Below are 23756 nucleotides of genomic sequence, written 5' to 3' on the forward strand. Positions count from 1 at the left end.
TGCATCGGCAGGCGGACTCTCAATCACTGCACCACCAGGGAAGCCCTGTTCGTACATCTTTAAATGAATTACATCAACACATCAGTTTTTCTTCCTTGGGAGGATTCTCTTATTGATAGTAACTTCATCAAACCCCTGAGCCACTTTGATCAGTTCATTTCCTCATAAACAGAAAGTACCAGTGATTTGTCTCAAACAGTGAAATGTTCACAGCTCACATCTACACCACGTGTGAAAGGTTACGTCTGACGTCACACACAGCAGCCCCTCCATTACAGACTTGAGACCACTGTGCCTCCTTCCCAGAGAGCCTACATGCACTGGGGGACTTTACATCTCCGTACGGAACTCTAAACTTTCTATTCAGTTGGACTCACCCCTCTTTCTAACGAATGTAAGACAGACAAGCGTATTGGAAGATTCCAGGAGGGACCCTTCCAGAAAACAGTTTCCTTGAGTCCAGGGACCATGCTTCACTTATCTGTATGTCCCCTGTGCCCAGCACAGGGCTTGGCCCTGAGCAAGCACACTGAATGTCTATTGTACAGCAGGATGGATAGATGGATGGATGGATGGATGGATGGATGGATGGATGGATAGATGGATGGATGGATGTGAACAAATGGGTAAATGCGTGGGTGGGAAGATGAATGGAGAGATGGAGGGAAAGAGCAAGAGAGGGACAGGGAAATGGATGGGTGGGAGGATGGATGGATGGATGGACACATGGGTGAGTAAATAAGTAACAGAGGTCCCACCCCATGTACCCTTTAACCACTCAGGGAAGCAGCAAGTAAGTATCTTGCCAGCGCTCGGCACTGGTCGTCTTCTTCCCACCCCCAGCCTCCAGGATGGACTTCACTAAATCCCTAAAAGGTTGAAACTGTCTTTCCACCAACCTCTCCAGGGTCTAGCAGCAGAGGAACAGAAGGAAGGTGTCACCCCTCACTCCTGAGGTGACATGTTACCATCCACCCCCCACCAGTTACCAAGGGCCAGGTCGGAGCTGACACTCAGCCACCCCAGGCTGACCCTGGTGGAGGCTCAGGGAGGCCCAGCGAGTGACCAGTGCTTAGAGGCCATGTGGGAAAGAGGGGACACCTGAGCTGAAACCAGATGTGTAAGCAGGAATGAGCCTGACTAACGTGTATGTGTGCGTGTGTGCGTGTGTGCGCGCGCACACGCGTGCAGGAGGGAGTGGTGAGGGAGGGGAAGGCAAAGACCCCCAGCAGACCCTAAGTGAGACCCTGGTGTGTCTGAGGATGGAGAGGCCCAGGCAGCCAGGCAACAAGATGGGGGCGGGCGAGCCCAGAGGCAGGTGCGGCGTCAGCAGCGCCCTCTGTGACAGGCCCTGGGTGCTGCAAAGACAGTGTCGAGCCACAGAGGGGGTGGAGTGTCCTTGGTGATACAATCAGGTTTGCATTCCCCAGAAGTTAAGGCAGCACTTGGCTTGCCCGCCCCAAGAAGACCTGACCAGCCTTCCCTGGAAAGAATCCTACTGACCCTGGGAGAGCCCATGCTGACTGTGGAGAAAGCCCATCCCGATCTCAGGAGACAGGCTCTGAGACCTCGTGAAGCTGCCTGGACTGTGCCTTGCCCTGTGAACAGGCCCACGGCCAGCCTCGCCTGTCCTCACTGAGGTCTGGGGGGCAGGAACCCTGACAGCGGCTGGGCACGTGCCGGAGCAGGGCTGTGTAGGTATGTAGAAAGGGGGGCTGCTGTCACATGCAGGCCAGGATGTCACCTTTACAGTCACCTTTATTAGCACAAGCCTGTCCGCTGAAGGCACCAATACTATAGAAGGGCCATCAGCCCGAAGTCCCCTCCGGCAGTTCCCTTGGGAAGTAGGTGCTGCTACGATCCTGGGGCCCGCCTGGAGCCCACTCTGAGCGCCTCCTGCACCAGCCAGACGTGAGCCAGAGGCCTGGGTGTGCACCAGGCAGCCTGGCCCTGAACTCAGGGAGCTTCCGACGTGGCTGAAGCTTCTCCAGAAAGAAACGTGTCTCCTTGGAAACCCCTCTGGTGTCTGGGGTCTCGCAGTTACAGCAGAGCTGTCGTGGGCAAACCCCAGAGGGATTTCTGCAGTGTGGACGGGGCAGTCCTGGGCTTCCTTGTGCTGAAGAAAGAGGCGTAGTCATGTGGTTCCAGGGCAGTCTTTACAAACTCATCCTGAGCAAGAGGAACCACGTTAGGTTTAACGAATGGGCTTCTGAAATCTGAGCGTGGGGAAATGATTACTTGCCCCTGTATAGCACCTTCGGATTAAATGAGGGGCTTCTCAGGCTCCCCATCACCTGAGCCCACACATCAAGCCTGAGGTAGGAAGGTCTGTGTGGTCATTTGCTCCTCAAATGACAGCACAGCAAGGACAGAGGCCAGCTCCCAGCGACAGGAGCATGGAGTGGCAGGTAGCTCTCAAACCCACGTCCCCTGGAGCCCAGGCAAGCCTCTCAGTGGACTCAGCTCAGCCTCTGCGAGTTAGGGGTTAGGAGCTGGGACGCATGTGCTTCCGCCACGACCCTGGGGGCAGCCCAGCATCCACCGCCGTCCTCTTGGCTTCCTTCCCCTCCTGCTCAGGCCAGCATGCTCTCGCAAGCCACCCAGCTGCTTCTGTCGCTGCGCAATCTCGATCATTCTTCTCCAGTTCTTCTCCACTGATCCTCTCCTGAAACCAGAGAAGAATCAACAGAGCATCCCAATTAACACTGGCCTGGCTGCGCCCTGCACCGCGAGCTCAGAGTCAGAGCAGGCGAGCCAGGTTCACACACCAGGCCGGCCGCGGGGACACCGTGTGCTGTACGTAAGATGCTCTGAGCACAGATTTACTGATGGGAACATATATTTAGTGGTGGGACATGAAGTCCTGGCCCGGGGAGATCCAAGAGAGAACAAGGCAAGGAGGCACTACTATAAAAGTGGGGAAGCGCAGACTTGCCCAGACACATGCCCGCAGGCGTCAGGTCACACTGGACACCTCCTGCCTCCTCTAACGGCCTTCAGCGTTTAAAAGGAGAGTCAGAGATTAGCACAGAGGCAAAGCACACACTTGGTTCAGTAGCCTGACAGCCCATCTTTCCACTGTGACCCAAGGAACAGGAAGGCCCTCCTCTGCCAGATGGCTAGAACTGATGTCAGACACTAGTCAGCTTTTCTAAGATAATCCAGCACTTTCTGAGATGTTTTATGCCTTTGATGCTGAGTCTTCTATCCCAGAACCATCTGTTTTCCAATATAAGCAGCATTCCCCACAAAATGCATTCATAAGTTTTGGAGTTTAATGTCATTATCGCTTCTTTAGGGATTCCAGAGCAAAGGCCCTTCCATGCCAGCAAATGGATGTCAGCACAATCACCTTGTGTGGACAAGTGTCTGGCTTGGCCTCAGGAAAATACTCATGGAATCGTATCACTCCAAAATCTTATAAACTACTGACGACAAGAGGCCAGCAAGGAATATTCAGGAACCATCCTTACCCGCGGTTCTGTCTACCATTGCTCTGAACTATCTCATAACCTAATGCCCTATGCAATTTTCTAGCATCTGGGCTTGAGGGGCGGGGAAGGAAAGAAGGATAAATTTGTCCACACATTAGTTCTGCTTGAAAGATACTGGTCCGTCACAGAATCTGAAATTCAGATTTTTCAGTATTTCCTTAACAATGCAAAATTACGGCTCATTCCCATGTGTTCTCTGTTTAGTTTTGGCTTTGTCAGAGCTTGTCTAGCTTAGAGAAGAGGACTGTGAAAAGTCTAATTGCAATGGCCTCTCCTCCCACTGCAGCTCGGAGATTCTGAGCATAAATCAAGGGCCTACTGCCCCAGAGGAGCCCAGAGCAGAGGTGTTTAGGAAACTTCATGAGCATGACACAATGACTAGTCCTAGAATGACACACATTTGTCACTGTACCTTGTTGTCTTCTCCATTATGGGATATTCCGGGTCCACTGTCTTGAGAAGTGCACCCAAGAGCAGTCACTTCCTCCTTGGAATTTCCTGGGTGAGCTGCCCTCCCCAAGCAAGAGAGTGGGGTGAGCAAATGGGGTGACTCCCAAGGGACTGGACAGTCAAAAGATTAATAACATAATGGGGACACTTCCAAAAGCATGGAACCCCACCACCCAGTTCTATCCTTTTGACCTTCACCCTGACACCTGCTACATGCCCTCCAAGGACAGGAAAACCTTCCAGGTATTGGGAGAGTGGTTCTATTCAAGCATTTCTGAGCTGGAATTTTGATCTATTCTCCCAACTATTCAGGCATTAAATGCAGTCAGATCTCCCATTCTATTCCTTGGCCCCCCTCTTTGCTCACTGGAATTCTTACTCACAAGAGAGACCATAATCACACATGTTAATTCAGCCTCTCTCCCCGCTCCTACCAAATCAGTACCAACTTGGAAGGGGGTGACTTTCTTATCCTACTGTGCACCTCCCCACACCCCAAAATCCATACGTGGAGGTGTGGTGAGGGGTTCAGATCCTTTAGGAAAAAAATACGCACTTTTCCATTTGAGCTGAAAATACAAATGAAACACATGAAAATACAAATGAAACACATTTTTCGAATAAAGAATATTACTTGTTACCTATATAAGTAAATGTTTAAAGTTTATTTCCAGACTCTATAAATGAGAAAAATTTGGTTTGGCAAAATTGAATCATAAGCATCTAAAAATACCAGCCCTCTTTAGCCTTCTCTGATATGTAAGATTTTATATAATACAGTAGTAGCTGCCCATGTACTTTCCTTCACAAAAACCATAAGCTCATAAATGAGCTCAGACACTTCTCAGCCAGCCTCATTGACTGCTGTATCCGGATCACCTGGACACTTCCCAGTGCTGAGAAATGCTCTGTTAACAGTAATCAACTGAATGAGTGAGTGAATGAATGAATGAGAGAATAAAGTAGATAATCCATTATCAATTTTCTTCCTTTCCTGATGTGTGAAACTTTGGTTTTATGTGTTATGGATGGAAGTATGTTAATAGCTATCAAATTTTCCCTTGTACTTTATTCCTACAATGAAGGTGCAATACTTTTTTTTAAATTAATGATAATTTGGACTCACAAGGATGAGAATCTGAGAAGCAGCCACACAGGTAGGTCAAAGGCAGATGCCTATGATTTACCATCCGATGCTGCAGCAGATAACAGTGGCCACTAGAGGGAGCCACACAACCTTTCAAAGAGCAGCATTAGACCAAAAGGCCCATCCGGCGTGATGGTTCTGTTCTCTGCCCTTCCCAGCCTGGCTCACCCCCATATGCTCGCTCTTGCTACTGCTCTGTGTAATGCCTGACTCTCCAGAACAAGCTGAAACAAGTTAGAGCTGCAGTCTGCTAAGCATCAGGCTTTTAGAAAAATGACCCCACTTCCTCAGCTCAAATATTTCACATCTCTTTATGTACATTCCCTCCAGCTTTAAAAATTAAATACAAACAGAAGAAAAGTATTTTCCCTATGGATGACAGTTGAATCTATTAAAACTTCACCTGGAAAGAAAGCAAAAATATAACCTAAAAATGAAAAAGAAATCTTTTTAAATCTGTGTGCAATTACTTCCTGCCTCCAGCAACTTTTTCCGTTAACAATAACAACAAAAAAATCAACTGTTGACGTATGTTGACGTATTCAATTTCATCCACCCCCCACCCCCAGTAAAGAAACGTAGGCATGTGCAAGCTAATGGGGAAGTCACATCGGACAGAATTCTGCTCCTATCGGTCAAGTTTCAAAGGCTTCATATGTAACTGAGTATAGGAAGAAAAAAGTTTCCCACAAACTCCTTCTCTCAAAAGGTCTGAATAACCCTGTAAATATTTTCAGGGCCTTTATAAGCCACAGATGTTATCAACACTCAGGACCGTGCAAACTCTAAAATCCCCAGTCCACAAATGGCACTGCTTCAAAAACAGATTTTAAAACATTTGAAAGGAGAAGTTAACTTCCTGCTGAAATGTTGTGGAATGTTGTAATATGTCCACACCTTAGTTAGAAGCCCCACCGGGCTTCTGGCTTATAGTTCTATTTCTGTGGCCCATGAAATTGTAGGAAACCTCCTAAATAATAGTCAGAAATAAAGGGACAAAAGATAGAATTTGAAAAACAGAACAATTCAAGAAAGCAACTCTAAGAATAACTGATTAAAATTAAAATAAGTGGCCTCGTGACATTTCCAAGGAAGAGAAGGTTCCAGAATCTGCATTGTTTGGTGATGGGTGGGAAAACCCAGTGGGCTAACATTTGCTGATTTCCGTGAGGAGAGAAACAGAGGAAAACAGAGAAACTGCTGAGCATCTGGGCTAACCTGTGATCGCATCTGTGGCCCCCACTAGCCGGCCGGCCTGGAAAAAACCTGAGTGTCAGCGACGACTGACAAAATTGTTACAAAATGAAGCTGGTTGGTGGAAAACCTTCACGAGTGAATTAAAATCCTGACTGCTGGCCCTGGGGGGATACAGGAGGTGTGGGTGAAACTGGGAACTAGCCATGATTTACACAGGGAGTGAAAAGACCACAACTTAGAATTTTTCAAAAAATTATAGTTTCGGTAATCTAATTATATCCCTAATTATAATGATGACCCTTCTTCCTTCAAGGGACTCAAGCATGCTTCTGGAACCTTCTCTGTGAAAGTCCCCTCATTTGCCGTTTTAAGGAGAGAGTTGGTGCATCTCAGAGTGAGTTAAAGTGACAGGGCTGGCATCTGAATTCTAGCTCATTTCCTCTGACCAGACCACACCAACTCTCTCAGCTCTTGAAATAACCCCCAGTGGAATTCTCCTCAGAGGAAGCCATCTCCCCAATTATGCAAAAACGTCCTCCCCTGCAAACCCCCTCCAGCCCATGCAATTTCCACATGATTTCCACATTCTGTTTTGGGCAAACCATTTTTTTTTTTTTTTTCCATTTCCAGCCAAGGAAGTGCAACATCCAAGCCACAAAGGCCAGGAGGCATGGGGGCTGCAGGCTCCTTTGTGAAGCCCAGTGAGAAACCCACACGGCTGGTCGGCCAAGGGCCTGGGACCCTGGCTGGCTTCCCATCATTTCCGACTTTCTACGCCACAGGGCAAGTCACTTAACTGCCTCATTAGGATCACAGTCACAGCCCTGCCACAGCCTCCTTCCCAGGTGCCCGGTCACCCCATTAATATCTGTAAAGACCCATTAAGCCTCCTAGCGGAAAGGCACCAGAGGAGCAAAACCTATCACCATCATCATCAATAAACTCCCAGGCACTCTCCCCTGTCGCCACCTCAGGGGAATCAGTCACCATGGGAAGAGAAAGCCTGGCACCTCAGCCTGCCTATCCATCCCCTAATGAGCTACCCACAGCCTCGGAAGTGGCACTCGACCCTGAAGGGATCTCAGCCATGCTTTCATCGTGGCCGGTGAATTTAAAGAGACGCTCCCTCGCCCCCATCTCCCCTTCAGCCCTGCCCCCAGCTGCACCTCGAGCTGCAGCTGAGGCCGTCCTCCCCTACCTGGGAGAGGTGGAGGGAACGCGGACAGAAAGCAGCCTGGAGACCTAAAGACAATGTGTGTCTGCCACCCTGTTTGCCCCTCCGGCCCTCAGACCCACCACCTGGAAACAGACACCATCCATCAAAAACCCGCCACAGGGCTTCCCTGGTGGCGCAGTGGTTGAGAGTCCGCCTGTCGATGCAGGGGACATGGGTTCGTGCCCCAGTCTGGGAAGATCCCACATGCCGCGGAGCGGCTGGGTCCGTGAGCCATGGCCGCTGAGCCTGCGCGCCCGGAGCCTGTGCTTCGCAACGGGAAAGGCCACAACAGTGAGAGGCCCGCCTACCGGAAAAAAAAAAAAAAACCGCCACAAACTCGCTGAAGACGGCCTGTGTGTCTGTAACAGGGCTGCCTCACACCCACGTGAACCCTCCCCGGAGGAGAAGGTACAGAGCTCGCTCTTCCAGCAAACCCTCCTGTGTCTTAGAATTTTTACCAGATGCACACATTGCCTACGGGAAACAATGCTTTCCAGGGACCTTCTGCTAGACAGAGGCAATTAATCCTCTTGCATGTTTCAATGACCCTTTCCGACTGGAAACGGGGAACCCTTAGTTCCAGGGAGTCTCTGATTTGGCTAAAGTGGGGGCGATCTATTTGAGCAAGAGGGTCTGGAAGGTATGGTTCGTTCAGGATGGGAGGTGGAGGAAGGCCAGGATGCCACCGCCCGGGTTTCCCTCCCTCCTCTATTCCTGCAACAGCAACAAACAGAACGTCTGCGCAGCCTGACTCGATCCGCACCAGTGAATCTGTGCTTCCGTTACCGACACTGGAAAAAACCAGACCAAAGGGCATGCTTTCACCCCGACTCACAATCTGGACGCCTTGCCTGTTGAAGCTGAACCTTCAGCCAGATGTTGACTCGCTGGCCCCAGGCTCCTGGGGGCTCCGCCTCCCACAGGCGCCCCCGCTCCTCTGGATGCTCCGCCAGGAACTTCCTACAGACTGAGGGGAAGTTGCACACAGGAGTCAGGGAGGCCCACGCAGCCCTGGTGCACACACGCCGTCCCTCGTCTGCGTCCCCAGGCACGGCCACTTCCGTCCTTCCAGCAGCCTGGCCCGGCCCACCCCCAGCTCTCTGCTCTGCCGCTGCCCCACGCCAACCCCCACCCCCCTGCCCGCCATCCTCCTCACCTGCCTCCCACTTTCATCCGTCCCATTAAGCCTGCTCAGGCGGCCACAATAAAACACCACACACCCAGGGCCTTAAACAACAGCCATTTATTGTCTCACAGCTCTGGAGGCTGGAAGTCTGAGATCAAGGTGTTGGCAGGCTTGCCTTCTCCAGAGACCTCTCTCCTTGGCTTGGAGATGGCACCTTCTTACTGTGTCTTCACACTGTCTTCCTTCCGTACCCATCTGTGTCCTAGTCTCCTCTTCTTACTGGGACCTCCTCTTACCAGTCCTATTGGATCAGGGCCCACCCTTATGACCTCATCTAACCTCACACTCAGTTACCTCCTTATAGACCCCATCTCCACATACAGTCCCCTTGGGGGTTAGAATTTGGGGGGGACCCAATTCAGCCCATAATGGCACCCCACTCGGTCCTCTCCACAGGCACTGTCCTTCCTCTTTCTGAGCCTCCACAGCCCTCTTCTCCCAGGGAGCCTTCCAGCTTATCCACAGACACCTTGACTCCAGAACCCCCTCAAGGTTGTAGACTTTTATGTTCACAGGGTGAGCATTTCCACGTGGCAGGGCCCCGAATCCAGCCGAATGGGAAGCTGCTCCTGGTATTGCAGGTGCTGGGGGCTCCATCAGGCCCAGGGCAAGAGCACAGATGGAAACCCACAGAGCATGGTGCTAAGTACTCAAAAGGTGTAAGCCAAGCTAGCCGAGTGCTAGATAGAATGTTCTGCTCTCCTGTCTTGACAAATATAACTTCTTAACAGCAGGAAAAGCCAGTTTCAAATTTAGAATTCTTAGACTCTTTGGAGTTTTGCACCTGAATGTGGCGATGCCAAGAGAGCTGGCCCCCAGCTGGCAGCCCACCCCCTCCTCCCATCCCAGCTCCCAGCCCATGGCAAGGGGCCTGTGCATGCAAATATGGACACCACGCCCACGCTCCACCTACACCCCACCAGCAGCTGTCCCAGGGCCTAAGGATGTGCAAATTGGTGGCATCCTCTGCTTTTGGGGGCACAGATCCAGGATAGAGTCCACTTGGGCCCTTGGCAGCCCCTGACAGGAACCCTGGGGTTCTGGTAGCCTGACCTGGTTTAGGAGTGGCCTGCACCCAGGCGAGAACATCCTCTTGGACCCGCAGATTCCTCATCCCGTGGAGAGAGGTGCAGCTTCAACAGGGTGCTAAAGCGTGCGGCCCTGGGCGGGAGGCCCTCCGGGCCATTCCAAGGGCAGGACTGAACTGGATAAAAGGTGGTCAGTGAAGCCTGGAGCAGCCACACCCGGCCCGGCCTTGAGCCTCCAGCTGCTGCTTTGTCCTGCTTTGTCCACACTCTGCCTGCTCACGCATGAGCCCAGGCACAATTAGGGTGACGTAGAAGCTCAAGGCCCCAGCACCCTTGGCTGGGCCACTGAGACCCCAAGTGTGATTCAGAATCAGTACCTTCAGATCTTCTTTCTCTACCAGGTGGAGATACAGGCCCCTGCGAGGGTCTCTGCAGTGCTGGCCTGGGGGTGGTCCCTGCCCTTTGGAGCCTGCTCCTCCCCAGGGGAGACCTAGGTGGCTGCCCTGGGGGCCAACACACTCAAACAAAGTCTCAGAGCTGAAATGAGAATGAGGGGAGGGAGAGACAGCAGGTGGGCATGGACAGAGAACCAGTGCCGGAGTTCCAGAACTTTCCAAGACCTCCAAGTGAGCAAACCAGTGCAGTAAGCCTCCAGTATTCTTTGCACAAATTCAGGATCTTCAGAGTTTCGTGAGAGATGGAGAGTTTGAAAATACAAAGAAATGACCAAACCCACTTGAGGAAAATATGTTTTCGCCTGGTTTTCTTATGACTTCCGAGCAACAGAAGTTTCCTTGCCTTTCGCAGCTTTTCTCTCCTATCTGTTGTTCTCACACCATAAGGACACTGGAAACTCAATAGTAAGGGTCCAAAAGTATCTGTATGACAAGAAGTGAGGCAGGGCCCAGTGTGGGGTGGATGTGCTTCATGGGGGACCGTGGATCCTGGGAGATGCTCCCCAGTATCTCCCACCCTTGCTGATTTGGAGTGGAACATTTAGCATAAGGGCTTTCTGAATTTCCTCTGGCAAATACATATTAAGATTTCTTTTCCAGAACCTGGAGAAGGATTGTGGTAGTTCATGTTATATGTCAACTTGAGTGGGCCAAGGGTATCCAGACATTTCATCATACATTATTCTGGGTGTGTCTGTGAGTGTGTTTTTGGATGAGATTCACATTTTTAATTAATTATTTATATATTTATGGCTGCGTTGGGTCTTCATTGCGGTGTGCAGGCTTCTCATTGTGGTGGCTTCTCTTTTTTGCAGAGCATGGGCTCTAGGCGTGCAGGCTTCAGCAGTTGTGGCACATGGGCTCAGTAGTTGTGGCACGTGGGCTTAGTAGTTGTGGCTCATGGGCTCTAGAGCATAGGCTCAGTAGTTGTGCCACACGGGCTTAACTGCTCTGCAGCACGTGGAATCTTCCCAGACCAGGGGTTGAACCCATGTCCCCTGCATTGGCAGGCAGATTCTTAACCACTGCGCCACCAGGGAAGTCCCGGGATTCACGTTTGAATCCTTAGATGGAGTAAAGCAGATTGCCCTCCCCATTGTAGGTAGACCTCAGCCAATCAGTTGAGGGCCTGACTACAAAACAAAAAGTCTGACCCTCCCACAAGTGAGAGGAACTCCTCCTGCCTGACTGACTGAGCTGGGACATTGGTCTTTTCCTATCTTTGGACTTGAACTGAAACACTGGCTTTTCTTGGGTCTCAAGCCTGTTAGCATTTGGACTGGAACCACACCATCAGTCCTCCTGAGCTTCCAGCTTGCTGACTGTAATCTTAGGATATCTCAATCTCCACATTGTCTGAGCCAATTTCTTATAATAAATCTCTTCTCTCTCTTTCCCTCTCTCTCTCTCTCTCTCTCTCTCTCTATATATATATATCTCCTACCGGTTCTGTTTCTCTGGAGAAGCCTGACTAATACATGGACTCGGTAGGACAAGAGCAGATGTGGGGAGCCATCTTCTGTAGTAAGAGCTACACAGGTGCCCAGGGCTCAGTGCATTTGGAGCTTGCCTTCCCTCAGCTCCTGGTCCCCCTGGGGCTCCGAGTTGGAAAGGCAAAGTGATGACTAGCATCTTCCCGTGCAAGAGCAAAGGCCCTTTGAGGCCCAGCAACAACCAGCAGCACAGTGGGTTCCCTGGATTCTGCTTCTCTCTGACGCTGTGTTGATTTGGTTCTTATTATTTCTAAATCCAATTCTTCTCAGGGACTGGGAAAGGTTTGCCCCTTGTGATCAGGCTTAAAGTCTCAGTGCTGAAGCAACAGGAGATTTCTCAGAGGAAAGAGACAACTCACAGGTGTGTCGTGGTGCCGGCGGCTCTGAGGGACCTCCCGCCCCAGAATCATCTGGAACCCACATGAGTTACCCATCCCCGTTACCCAAGCGCTCCTCCTGATGCAGTGATTACCTTGGTACATGGCAGGGGAGATGGGCCAGCTGATGCCCAGGGCCTCATCCTCTCGGAACATCTGGCAGAAGTCCCTCAGCATGGCCAGGCCCAGGCCCTGGCGGCGATGGCTCCTCCGGACAAACACGGTGTCTAAGACAGGCAGCAGGTAGCACACACCCGTGCCATCACCACACAGGCTGCCTGAGGGGAAAGCAAGAGACACGTGCTGTCCCCTGGGCTGGACTAGCCTGCCAGGACCCGGCGGGACTCCCACTTGCCAGGTCACTGGTACCATTCGGAAGCAGTGCAGCCTCACAAACTAAACCACTGAAGACCAAACAGCAGATCACACTAAACCACCAGCTCTCCAGCTTACTGGGCAGCCCACACATTGTCAATTACTGTGAGCAAGGCCTCTAGGCTATTGCCCTGAAATGAAATGCAAACCCAGGTGACTGAGCGAGCGAGGCCGTCGCGCACCCAGACTCCTCACATCCCTCCCTCACCGTGCACAGTTCAGAGGTCCCCAAAGCCAAGGAGGAGCATCTGGGCAATGTCAAAGTTCTTCGTGACGTGGGCTGGGAGACCCAGCCAACGCATCTCCATGGCATGGACTTGTTCAGAGTTCACCATGGCCAATTATGGCAAAGTACACCTGACCCAAACAGACTAAGTCCTGTTTCCCAGAGAACATCAATGACCCTGCTATTGCAGAGCAAGAGAGGCTACAGCTGGCACCTCTCCCACTTTTCTACCCTGAATTTAACTTTACTGCAACCAGCACTAACAGCAGCAAAGTTGCTGTTTCTGCAACAGGAACCTACCCTTGCAGTCAGTCACCTCTGTTGTCACCCTAGCTAGAAATGCCACACACACCCAACTATATCACCTTCCTCACTTCCCAGCTGCACAGTTGCCTGTGCTCTAGATGCACTGGAATCCAGGAAAAGAAATATGTCGCAGAGTCAGCTCCTATTGGAAGAGGTGGTATTTGTGTCTGCAAAGATTCAAAGGTGAGTAATTTCCCAAACAAACAAAAAAATGATTCTGAGTCTAATTAGCCAGGCTGAATTGCAGAGCTACATGCTACTGTAGTGAACTGTTTGAAAAATGGCCACAATTATTCCCTTTCCTATATCCACACACCTTTGCATGTGATTTTGAAGGTCCTCCCATCAAGATATGGGGTCTACTTCCTCTCTCCTTCAATCTTGCTGGCCTGGTGACTCACTTTGAGCAACAGATTGAAGCTGGCAAGAGCACACCAGTTCCGAGCCTAGGCCTCTCGGGGTCCAGGGCCCCTCCATTCTTTCACAGATCCCTATCACTCACAACAAGAACAAACCCAGGCTAGCCAGCCACCAGGAGAGAAACATGGCCCAAGCACCCTTGTGGTCCCAACCAACATCTAGCTGGTCTTAAGAAACAGGTGGGCAGGTGACCACAGACACATAGGCCAGCCCAGCCTAGGGCAGAAAACCACCCAGCTGAGCCTCAGCAAAATCGCCAACCAAAAGAATGGTGAGCTAAATAAATAGTTGGTTTTGTGCCCAATATGAATGAATAAATAAATAATCTGTGACCAATGAGCAACCCCAATTACTTGAGATGGTAATTGTAAAGAATTTGGAATTAACCCTAAATGTGCCTGAAATAACAGCACCAACTGGGTTGCAATTACATAACTTCCAATTTTATAGACAACAAGAACAATGGTCCCTAAACAGTGAAGTCCTTCAAAGCTAAGAATGTTTAAAATTAAATAAAGACACAATTCCACTCACAACAGCATTAAAAAGTAAATACTCAGGAATATATTTAACAAAAGAAGCATAAGCCTTAAATACTGAAAAGCACAAAACATAGTTGAGGGAAATTAAAGAAGATCTAAATAAATGAAGAGAAATTCCATGTTCATGGGTTGAATCAGGGTCCCCAACCTCCAAGCCACAGACCAGTACCGGTCCATGGCCTGTTAGGAACCAGGCCACACAGCAGGAGGTAAGCAGCGGGTGAGCGAGCGAAGCTTCATCTGTATTTACAGCCGCTCCCCATCACTCGTATTACCACCGGAGTTCCACCTCCTGTCAGATCAGTGGCGGCATTAGATTCTCATAGGAGCACGACCCTCCTGTGAACTGTGCATGCGAGGGATCTAGGTTGTGCACTCCATATGAGAATCTAATGCCTGATGATCTGAGGTGGAGCTGAGGCGGTGATGCTAGTGCCGGGGAGCGGCTGCAAATACGGATTATCATTAGCAGAGAGGTCTGACTGCACAGAGATCATAATAAATCAATTGCTCGCAGAATCATATCAAAAACCTATCAATGGGGCTTCCCTGGTGGAATAATAATAGAAATAAAGTGCACAAAAAATGTAATGCGCTTGAATCATCCCCAAACCATCCCCCACCACGGAAAAACTGTCTTCCGCGAAACCAGTCCCTGGTGCCAAAAAGGTTGGGGACTGCTGGATTGGATGACTCAATACTGTTAAGTGGCCAATTCTTCCCAAACTGACCTGTAAGTTTAACAACAGTCCTATCAAAATCCCAGCAGGCTCTTTTGTGGAAATTGACAAGCTGAGAGTAAAATTCATGTGAAATGCAAAGTCTCTAGGATAAACAAAACAGAAAAAAAAAAAAGAAGAAGAAGAACAAAGTTGGAGGTTTTATATTAACCAATTTCAAAGCTTCTTATAAAATCAAGGTAATCAGACAGTGTGATAATGGTGCAACAGTGGGCATATAGATCAATGGAGCAGAAGTGAGAGTCCAGAAGTAAACTCTTACACTCCGAATTTCTACAAAATGCCATGGTAACTCAGTGGGGGAAAAGACAGACTTTTCAACAAACTGTGGTAGAATGATTGGACATCCATAAGCCAAAAATTAATTAATTAATTAAAAATGAACAAATTAATGAGTGAAGCTGCAACAGAACAGAGCCCAGAATGAGACCCACACGAACACAGTCAACTGATCTCTGACAAAGGAGCAAAGCAAAGTGAATAGAGGAAGGACAGTCTTTTCAACAAGTGAGGCTGGGACAGTTGGACATCCACATGCAAAACCATGAATCTAGACACAGACCTTAAACCCTTCACAAAATGTAGCTCAAAATGGATCACAGACACAAATGTACAATGCAAAACTACAGAACTAGAAGATAACATAGGAGAAAATCTAGATGACCTTGGGTTTGGCAATAAACTTGTACATACAGCATCAAAGGCATGATCCATGAAAGAAAAAATTGAGAGTTGAATTTCATTAAAATCAAATTTTTCTGCTCTGTGAAGGACACTGTCAAGAGAACGAGAAGCCACAAACTGGGGAAAAAATATATTCAAAAGACATATCTGATAAAGAACTATTATCCAAAATATACAAAGAGCTCATAAAACTCAACAATAAAAAAACCAAACAACTTGATTAAAAAGTGGGCCAAAGACCTTAATAGACACCTCACCAAAGAAGCTGTACAGATGGCAAGTAACATGAGAAGATGTGCCACATCATATATCATCAGGGAAACAAAAATTTTTTTAAAGTGAGATACTACCATACACCTATTAGAATGGCCAAAATCCAGAACACTGAAAACACCAAAGTGCTGTTGAAGATGTGGAGCAAAAGGAACTCTCTTTCATTGTTGGTGGGAATGCAAAACGGTACAGCCACTCTGGATGACAGCTTGGTGGTTTCTTTTCTTTCTTTCTTTTTTTTTTTTTAATTTTTGGCTGCATTGAGTCTTCATTGCTGCATGCAAGGTTTCTCTAGTTGTGGCGAGCGGGGGCTACTCTTTGTTGTGGTGCACGGGGCTTCTCATTGCAGTGGCTTCTCTTGTTGTGGAGCATGGGCTCTAGGCAAACGGGCTTCAGCAGTTGTGGCACACAGGCTAAGAAGTTGTGGCTCACGGGCTCTAGAGCGCAGGCTCAGTAGTTGTGGTGCATGGGCTTAGCTGCTCCACAGCATGTGGGATCTTCCCCAACCAGGGATCGAACTCGTGTCCCCTGAATTGGCAGGTGGATTCTTAACCACTGCACCACCAGGGAAGTCCCAGCTTGGTGGTTTCTTACAAAACTAAACCTACTCTTACCATAGGATCCAGCAATTGTGCTCATTTATATTTACCTGAAGGAGTTGAAAACTTATGTCTACTCAAAAACTGGCACACAAATGTTTGTAATGCCTATATTCATAATTACCAAAACTTGGAAGCAACCAATATATGCTTCAATGGGAGAGTGGATAAATAAATTGTACATCCAGATAATGGACTACTAGTCAGTGTTAAAAGGAAATGAGCTATCGTGCCATAAAAAGATATAGAGAAACCTTACAGCACATTACTAAGTAAAAGAAGCCAATCCACAAAGGCTACAGAGCATACAGTTACAATGATATCTTCTGGAAAAGGCAAAACTATGAAGGCAGTAAAAATATTAGTGGTTGCCAAGGGGTAGGGGAGAGCAAGGGATGAATAGGTGGAACACAGGATTTTTAGGGCAGTGGAGCTACTCTGTATGACGGTACAATGATAGAACATGTCTTTACACACTTGTCGAAACCCACAAAACATACAACACAAAGAATGAACCCTAATGTAAACTATGGACTTTAGTTAATAATAATGTATTCTTATGGACTGAATTGTGTCTCCCCAAACCCTCAGTACATCAGAATGTGTCTGTATTTGGAGACAGGGCCTTTAAGAGGTGATGAACTCAAAATGAGGTCTTTAGATGGACTCTAATCCAATCCAGTTGGTGTCCTTATAAGAAGAGGAAATTTGGACACACAGAGGGACACCAAGAATGCACACACACACAGGAAAACCGTGAGAGGACACACCGAGAAGATGGCCATCACAAGCCAAGACATAGGTGTCAGAAGAAACCAAACTTGCCTACACCTTGAACTTGGATTTCCAGCCTCCAGAACCATGGGAAAATTAATTTCTGTTGTTTAAGCCACCCAATGTGTGGTGCTCTGTTACGGGAGCCCTAGTCAACTAATACATGCATCAATATTGGTTTATGAATTATAATAAATGTACCACGCTAATGCCATATGTTAATAATAGAGGAAACTCTGTGTGTGTGGAGGGGGATAAGAACTCTCTGCACTTTCTATAAACCTAAAACTGCTTTAAAAAGTAAAATCTGGGCTTCCCTGGTGGCGCAGTGGTTGAGAGTCCGCCTGCCGGTGCAGGGGACACAAGTTCGTGCCCTGGTCTGGGAGGATCCCACATGCCGCAGAGCGGCTAGGCCCGTGAACCGTGGCCACTGAGCCTGTGCATCCAGAGCCTCCACAACAGTTAGAGGCCCGCGTACCGCAAAAAAAAAAAAAAAAGTAAAATCTGCTAATTTTTTAATGTATAAGGTATTTTTAAAAATGAAGCTGGACCCTTACTTCACATCATTTAAAAAATTAATTCAAGATGTATCTAGACATAAATATAAGAGTTAAAACTGTAAAGCTTTTAGAAGAAAACACAGAAGGATATCTTCACAACCTTGGGTTAGGCAAAGAGTTCTTAGCTTTGACATCAATGGACACAACCAACTGGTAAATCTGACTTCATCAAAATTAACTTGGTACTTCAAAAGACACCACAAAGAAAATAAAAAGACAAGCTACAGACTGTAAGAAAATGTTGCAAATCACATTCCTGATAAAAGATATATCCAGACTATATAAAGAACTCTTATAATTCAACAAAAAGAAAATCAACAACCAATTAAAAACGGACAGATGATCTGAACAGACATTTCTTCAAAGAAGACATACAAATGGTTAATAATCAGTGAAAAGATACTCAACACCATTAGTCATTTAAAAATGCAAATTAAAACCACAATGAAATGCCACTTTTGACCTACTAAATGGCTATAATCAAAAAGACAAGCGTTGACAAGATGTGGAGAAATTGGAACCCTCATATATTGCTGCTGGGAATACATAATGGTACAGAAACTTTGTCAAATAATTTGGCAGTTTCTTAAAAAGTTAAAATATATGCTAACCAAAGACCCACCAATTCTGCTCCTAGGAACCCACTTAAGAGAAACAAAAACATGTCCATACAAAGACATGTATGCAAGTATTTATACCAGCATTATTCATAATAGCCAAAAACTGGAAACCATACTGGTAAATGCATAAACAAAATGTGGTACAGTCATACCATGGAACATTACTCAGCAATAAAAAGGAATAAAATACTAATATATGCTGTAATTTGGATGAACCTCAAAAACACCAAGCTGAGTGAAAGAAGCCAGACACAGAAGACCACATAATGTATCTTTCCATTTATATGAAACATCCAGGAAAGGCAAATTGATGGAGACAGAGAGCAGAGCAGTCGTTCCCTAGAGCTGAGATGGAAAGAGACTGACACCAAAAAGGCAACTTTTTGGGGTGATGGAAATATCTAAAATCTGGATTGTGGTGCTGGTCATACAACTCTCTAAATTTGCTGAAAAACAAGTCACTGAATGGTACACTTAAAATTGGCAACTTTTATGGGATGTAAAATTATACTTCAAAAAAACTGATTTGAAAAGATACAATGAATTGTATTAAATTGTATTAGAAAGATACAATTAAATAAGGAAAGGGAAAAATAATAACTTACAGTATAGAAAGGGGGTAGACACCCCCTTGAGTGATCAGGGTGAATATCACCAGTAGTAACGTTGGCATCTTGTACCCCACACCTGATATGACCACGTGAGGAGAAGCATGCTTCACTGTGCCCCAAACTCATAACCCTGGTCAAATCATGAGATAATATCATACAAATCTAAATTGGACATTCCATAAATCTCCTGACCAGTACTCCTCAAAAGTGTCTAGGTCATGAAAGACAAGGACAACCAAGAAATGGTCCCAAATTGGTAGGGGAGGCTAAGAAGACCTGAAGATTAAAGACAACAAAGACTCCTATCAGATCCTACAAGAGAAGGACACTGCTGGAAGATCAGCCAATGTTAGTTTCTCAGTTTTGACCACTGTGCCATGGTTATGTAAGATGCTAACATTAGGGCAAGGTGAGTGAGGGTATAACAGGAACTCTCTGTCCTATCTTTGCAGCTCTTCTGTAAAACTAAATTATTTCAAAATAAAAATCTGGGGTGGGGCAGAGGAACACTGCACCAGCCCTTCCTAAAGGCTCATCATACTTTCAAGTTGGTCAAATAAAACCCATCTCAATTCACAAAGCAACAAACATGTGGGATCTTCCCCAACCAGGGATCGAACTCGTGTCCCCTGAATTGGCAGGTGGATTCTTAACCACTGCACCACCAGGGAAGTCCCAGCTTGGTGGTTTCTTACAAAACTAAACCTACTCTTACCATAGGATCCAGCAATTGTGCTCATTTATATTTACCTGAAGGAGTTGAAAACTTATGTCTACTCAAAAACTGGCACACAAATGTTTGTAATGCCTATATTCATAATTACCAAAACTTGGAAGCAACCAATATATGCTTCAATGGGAGAGTGGATAAATAAATTGTACATCCAGATAATGGACTACTAGTCAGTGTTAAAAGGAAATGAGCTATCGTGCCATAAAAAGATATAGAGAAACCTTACAGCACATTACTAAGTAAAAGAAGCCAATCCACAAAGGCTACAGAGCATACAGTTACAATGATATCTTCTGGAAAAGGCAAAACTACGAAGGCAGTAAAAATATTAGTGGTTGCCAAGGGGTAGGGGAGAGCAAGGGATGAATAGGTGGAACACAGGATTTTTAGGGCAGTGGAGCTACTCTGTATGACGGTACAATGATAGAACATGTCTTTACACACTTGTCGAAACCCACAAAACATACAACACAAAGAATGAACCCTAATGTAAACTATGGACTTTAGTTAATAATAATGTATTCTTATGGACTGAATTGTGTCTCCCCAAACCCTCAGTACATCAGAATGTGTCTGTATTTGGAGACAGGGCCTTTAAGAGGTGATGAACTCAAAATGAGGTCTTTAGATGGACTCTAATCCAATCCAGTTGGTGTCCTTATAAGAAGAGGAAATTTGGACACACAGAGGGACACCAAGAATGCACACACACACAGGAAAACCGTGAGAGGACACACCGAGAAGATGGCCATCACAAGCCAAGACATAGGTGTCAGAAGAAACCAAACTTGCCTACACCTTGAACTTGGATTTCCAGCCTCCAGAACCATGGGAAAATTAATTTCTGTTGTTTAAGCCACCCAATGTGTGGTGCTCTGTTACGGGAGCCCTAGTCAACTAATACATGCATCAATATTGGTTTATGAATTATAATAAATGTACCACGCTAATGCCATATGTTAATAATAGAGGAAACTCTGTGTGTGTGGAGGGGGATAAGAACTCTCTGCACTTTCTATAAACCTAAAACTGCTTTAAAAAGTAAAATCTGGGCTTCCCTGGTGGCGCAGTGGTTGAGAGTCCGCCTGCCGGTGCAGGGGACACAAGTTCGTGCCCTGGTCTGGGAGGATCCCACATGCCGCAGAGCGGCTAGGCCCGTGAACCGTGGCCACTGAGCCTGTGCATCCAGAGCCTCCACAACAGTTAGAGGCCCGCGTACCGCAAAAAAAAAAAAAAGTAAAATCTGCTAATTTTTTAATGTATAAGGTATTTTTAAAAATGAAGCTGGACCCTTACTTCACATCATTTAAAAAATTAATTCAAGATGTATCTAGACATAAATATAAGAGTTAAAACTGTAAAGCTTTTAGAAGAAAACACAGAAGGATATCTTCACAACCTTGGGTTAGGCAAAGAGTTCTTAGCTTTGACATCAATGGACACAACCAACTGGTAAATCTGACTTCATCAAAATTAACTTGGTACTTCAAAAGACACCACAAAGAAAATAAAAAGACAAGCTACAGACTGTAAGAAAATGTTGCAAATCACATTCCTGATAAAAGATATATCCAGACTATATAAAGAACTCTTATAATTCAACAAAAAGAAAATCAACAACCAATTAAAAACGGACAGATGATCTGAACAGACATTTCTTCAAAGAAGACATACAAATGGTTAATAATCAGTGAAAAGATACTCAACACCATTAGTCATTTAAAAATGCAAATTAAAACCACAATGAAATGCCACTTTTGACCTACTAAATGGCTATAATCAAAAAGACAAGCGTTGACAAGATGTGGAGAAATTGGAACCCTCATATATTGCTGCTGGGAATACATAATGGTACAGAAACTTTGTCAAATAATTTGGCAGTTTCTTAAAAAGTTAAAACATATGCTAACCAAAGACCCACCAATTCTGCTCCTAGGAACCCACTTAAGAGAAACAAAAACATGTCCATACAAAGACATGTATGCAAGTATTTATACCAGCATTATTCATAATAGCCAAAAACTGGAAACCATACTGGTAAATGCATAAACAAAATGTGGTACAGTCATACCATGGAACATTACTCAGCAATAAAAAGGAATAAAATACTAATATATGCTGTAATTTGGATGAACCTCAAAAACACCAAGCTGAGTGAAAGAAGCCAGACACAGAAGACCACATAATGTATCTTTCCATTTATATGAAACATCCAGGAAAGGCAAATTGATGGAGACAGAGAGCAGAGCAGTCGTTCCCTAGAGCTGAGATGGAAAGAGACTGACACCAAAAAGGCAACTTTTTGGGGTGATGGAAATATCTAAAATCTGGATTGTGGTGCTGGTCATACAACTCTCTAAATTTGCTGAAAAACAAGTCACTGAATGGTACACTTAAAATTGGCAACTTTTATGGGATGTAAAATTATACTTCAAAAAAACTGATTTGAAAAGATACAATGAATTGTATTAAATTGTATTAGAAAGATACAATTAAATAAGGAAAGGGAAAAATAATAACTTACAGTATAGAAAGGGGGTAGACACCCCCTTGAGTGATCAGGGTGAATATCACCAGTAGTAACGTTGGCATCTTGTACCCCACACCTGATATGACCACGTGAGGAGAAGCATGCTTCACTGTGCCCCAAACTCATAACCCTGGTCAAATCATGAGATAATATCATACAAATCTAAATTGGACATTCCATAAATCTCCTGACCAGTACTCCTCAAAAGTGTCTAGGTCATGAAAGACAAGGACAACCAAGAAATGGTCCCAAATTGGTAGGGGAGGCTAAGAAGACCTGAAGATTAAAGACAACAAAGACTCCTATCAGATCCTACAAGAGAAGGACACTGCTGGAAGATCAGCCAATGTTAGTTTCTCAGTTTTGACCACTGTGCCATGGTTATGTAAGATGCTAACATTAGGGCAAGGTGAGTGAGGGTATAACAGGAACTCTCTGTCCTATCTTTGCAGCTCTTCTGTAAAACTAAATTATTTCAAAATAAAAATCTGGGGTGGGGCAGAGGAACACTGCACCAGCCCTTCCTAAAGGCTCATCATACTTTCAAGTTGGTCAAATAAAACCCATCTCAATTCACAAAGCAACAATTGGCCTCTTAATAAGAATATTAATGAACTGTAGTAAGAATATTACAGCCTGATTGTGAACGGGGCTGAGAGAGTAAGCTGGCTGCACACAAATGGACTCCCCATTCATAATCAGAACATAAAATCCTAGGAAACCTTCCCACATACAATAGCACTGAACAGTTGGTAGGAACCCTAGCCATGATCTCATCCACTCTACCCATTTTATAGACATGGCAGCTGACAGGGGCAAGAAAGGTTAAAAACATAGGACTTGGCTCCTTTTTGTCAGTAACAGCTGCCCAACTGGCTTTCATGAGCTCATGGGGAGTGTTGATACCACAGCAAAGAAATTAAAGGGAAGGAGACAAAAAGGATAGAAATGAATTAAAACGAAAACAAAGATACAACATAAAGTATTTTTTTAAAAAATTCAAGAGTTGCTAAAGCCAGAAACAAGACAATTCATAAAGCACATTAGGAATTAAAATAGATATATCACTATAGATGTGGCAGAAATTTAAAAGGTAAGAGAATACTGTAAATAACTGTAGGCCAATAGATTTGAACAGATGAAAAGGACAAATTCCTAAGATAATACAACCCACCAAAACTGACTCACAGAAAAACAGAAAAACTAAACTATCCTATGACCATGGAAATCTGAACGCAGTAGTTTAAATCCCTCCCACACTGAACACACCAGGTCAGGTGACTTTAGAGATAAGTTCTGCCAACTTTCCCAGGAAAGCCTTCCAGAGCACAGAAAAAGAGACATTAGTCCATGACTCAGCCTATGAGCACAGTGTAACCTTTTCAGAGAAAAAGATAAAAAGCAAATGAAGATCAGATAATTAAGCAAATAACAGTAGTTCCTGAACATAAGACAAAAAACTTAAACCAACAGTAGCAAACCGAACTCAACAAAGTTACTCCACTGGTAACTGGTTTCTCTGCTCATGGCCCAGGCTGTTCTGGGGGAGATACAAATGATCAATAAGGTATCCAGGGTGAAACTACCACCCCCAGGCATGAACTAACACCACACAGAGGGCTTTTCCATCAACAGCCTGGGAGGACCTGAAGAAGGAAGACCTGTGAGGATAAGATGAAGCCCACCAAAGAGTAAAGGAGGGGGCACCAGCAGGCTATCC

General features: G+C 46.0%; 1 protein-coding gene across 3 annotated transcripts in view; it reads right to left on the reverse strand.

Moving 5' to 3' along the window:
• Positions 1 to 23756, reverse strand: part of FAM169B (Protein) — a 98480-nt gene that overhangs the window by 8830 nt on the left and 65894 nt on the right. Inside the window, exons 6-8 of one of the 3 annotated variants that reach the window (XR_003001376.1) lie at positions 12139 to 12321; positions 3907 to 8471; positions 42 to 2665 (exon numbers count right to left, since the gene is read on the reverse strand). Coding sequence is in view for 2 of the 3 variants with exons in the window: in XM_024732042.1 (XP_024587810.1) it covers positions 2664 to 2665; positions 8340 to 8471; positions 12139 to 12321 (317 nt within the window). In the remaining variant the exon portion in view is untranslated. Of the gene's footprint in view, positions 1 to 41; positions 2666 to 3906; positions 8472 to 12138; positions 12322 to 23756 lie in introns of those variants that run through there. The other 2 variants (XM_024732042.1, XM_024732041.1) reach the window with 2 other exon arrangements.

This window comes from Neophocaena asiaeorientalis, unplaced genomic scaffold, assembly GCF_003031525.2.
Source record: "Neophocaena asiaeorientalis asiaeorientalis breed wild unplaced genomic scaffold, Neophocaena_asiaeorientalis_V1.1 scaffold362, whole genome shotgun sequence".
NCBI classification, from domain to species: Eukaryota; Metazoa; Chordata; class Mammalia; order Artiodactyla; family Phocoenidae; genus Neophocaena; species Neophocaena asiaeorientalis.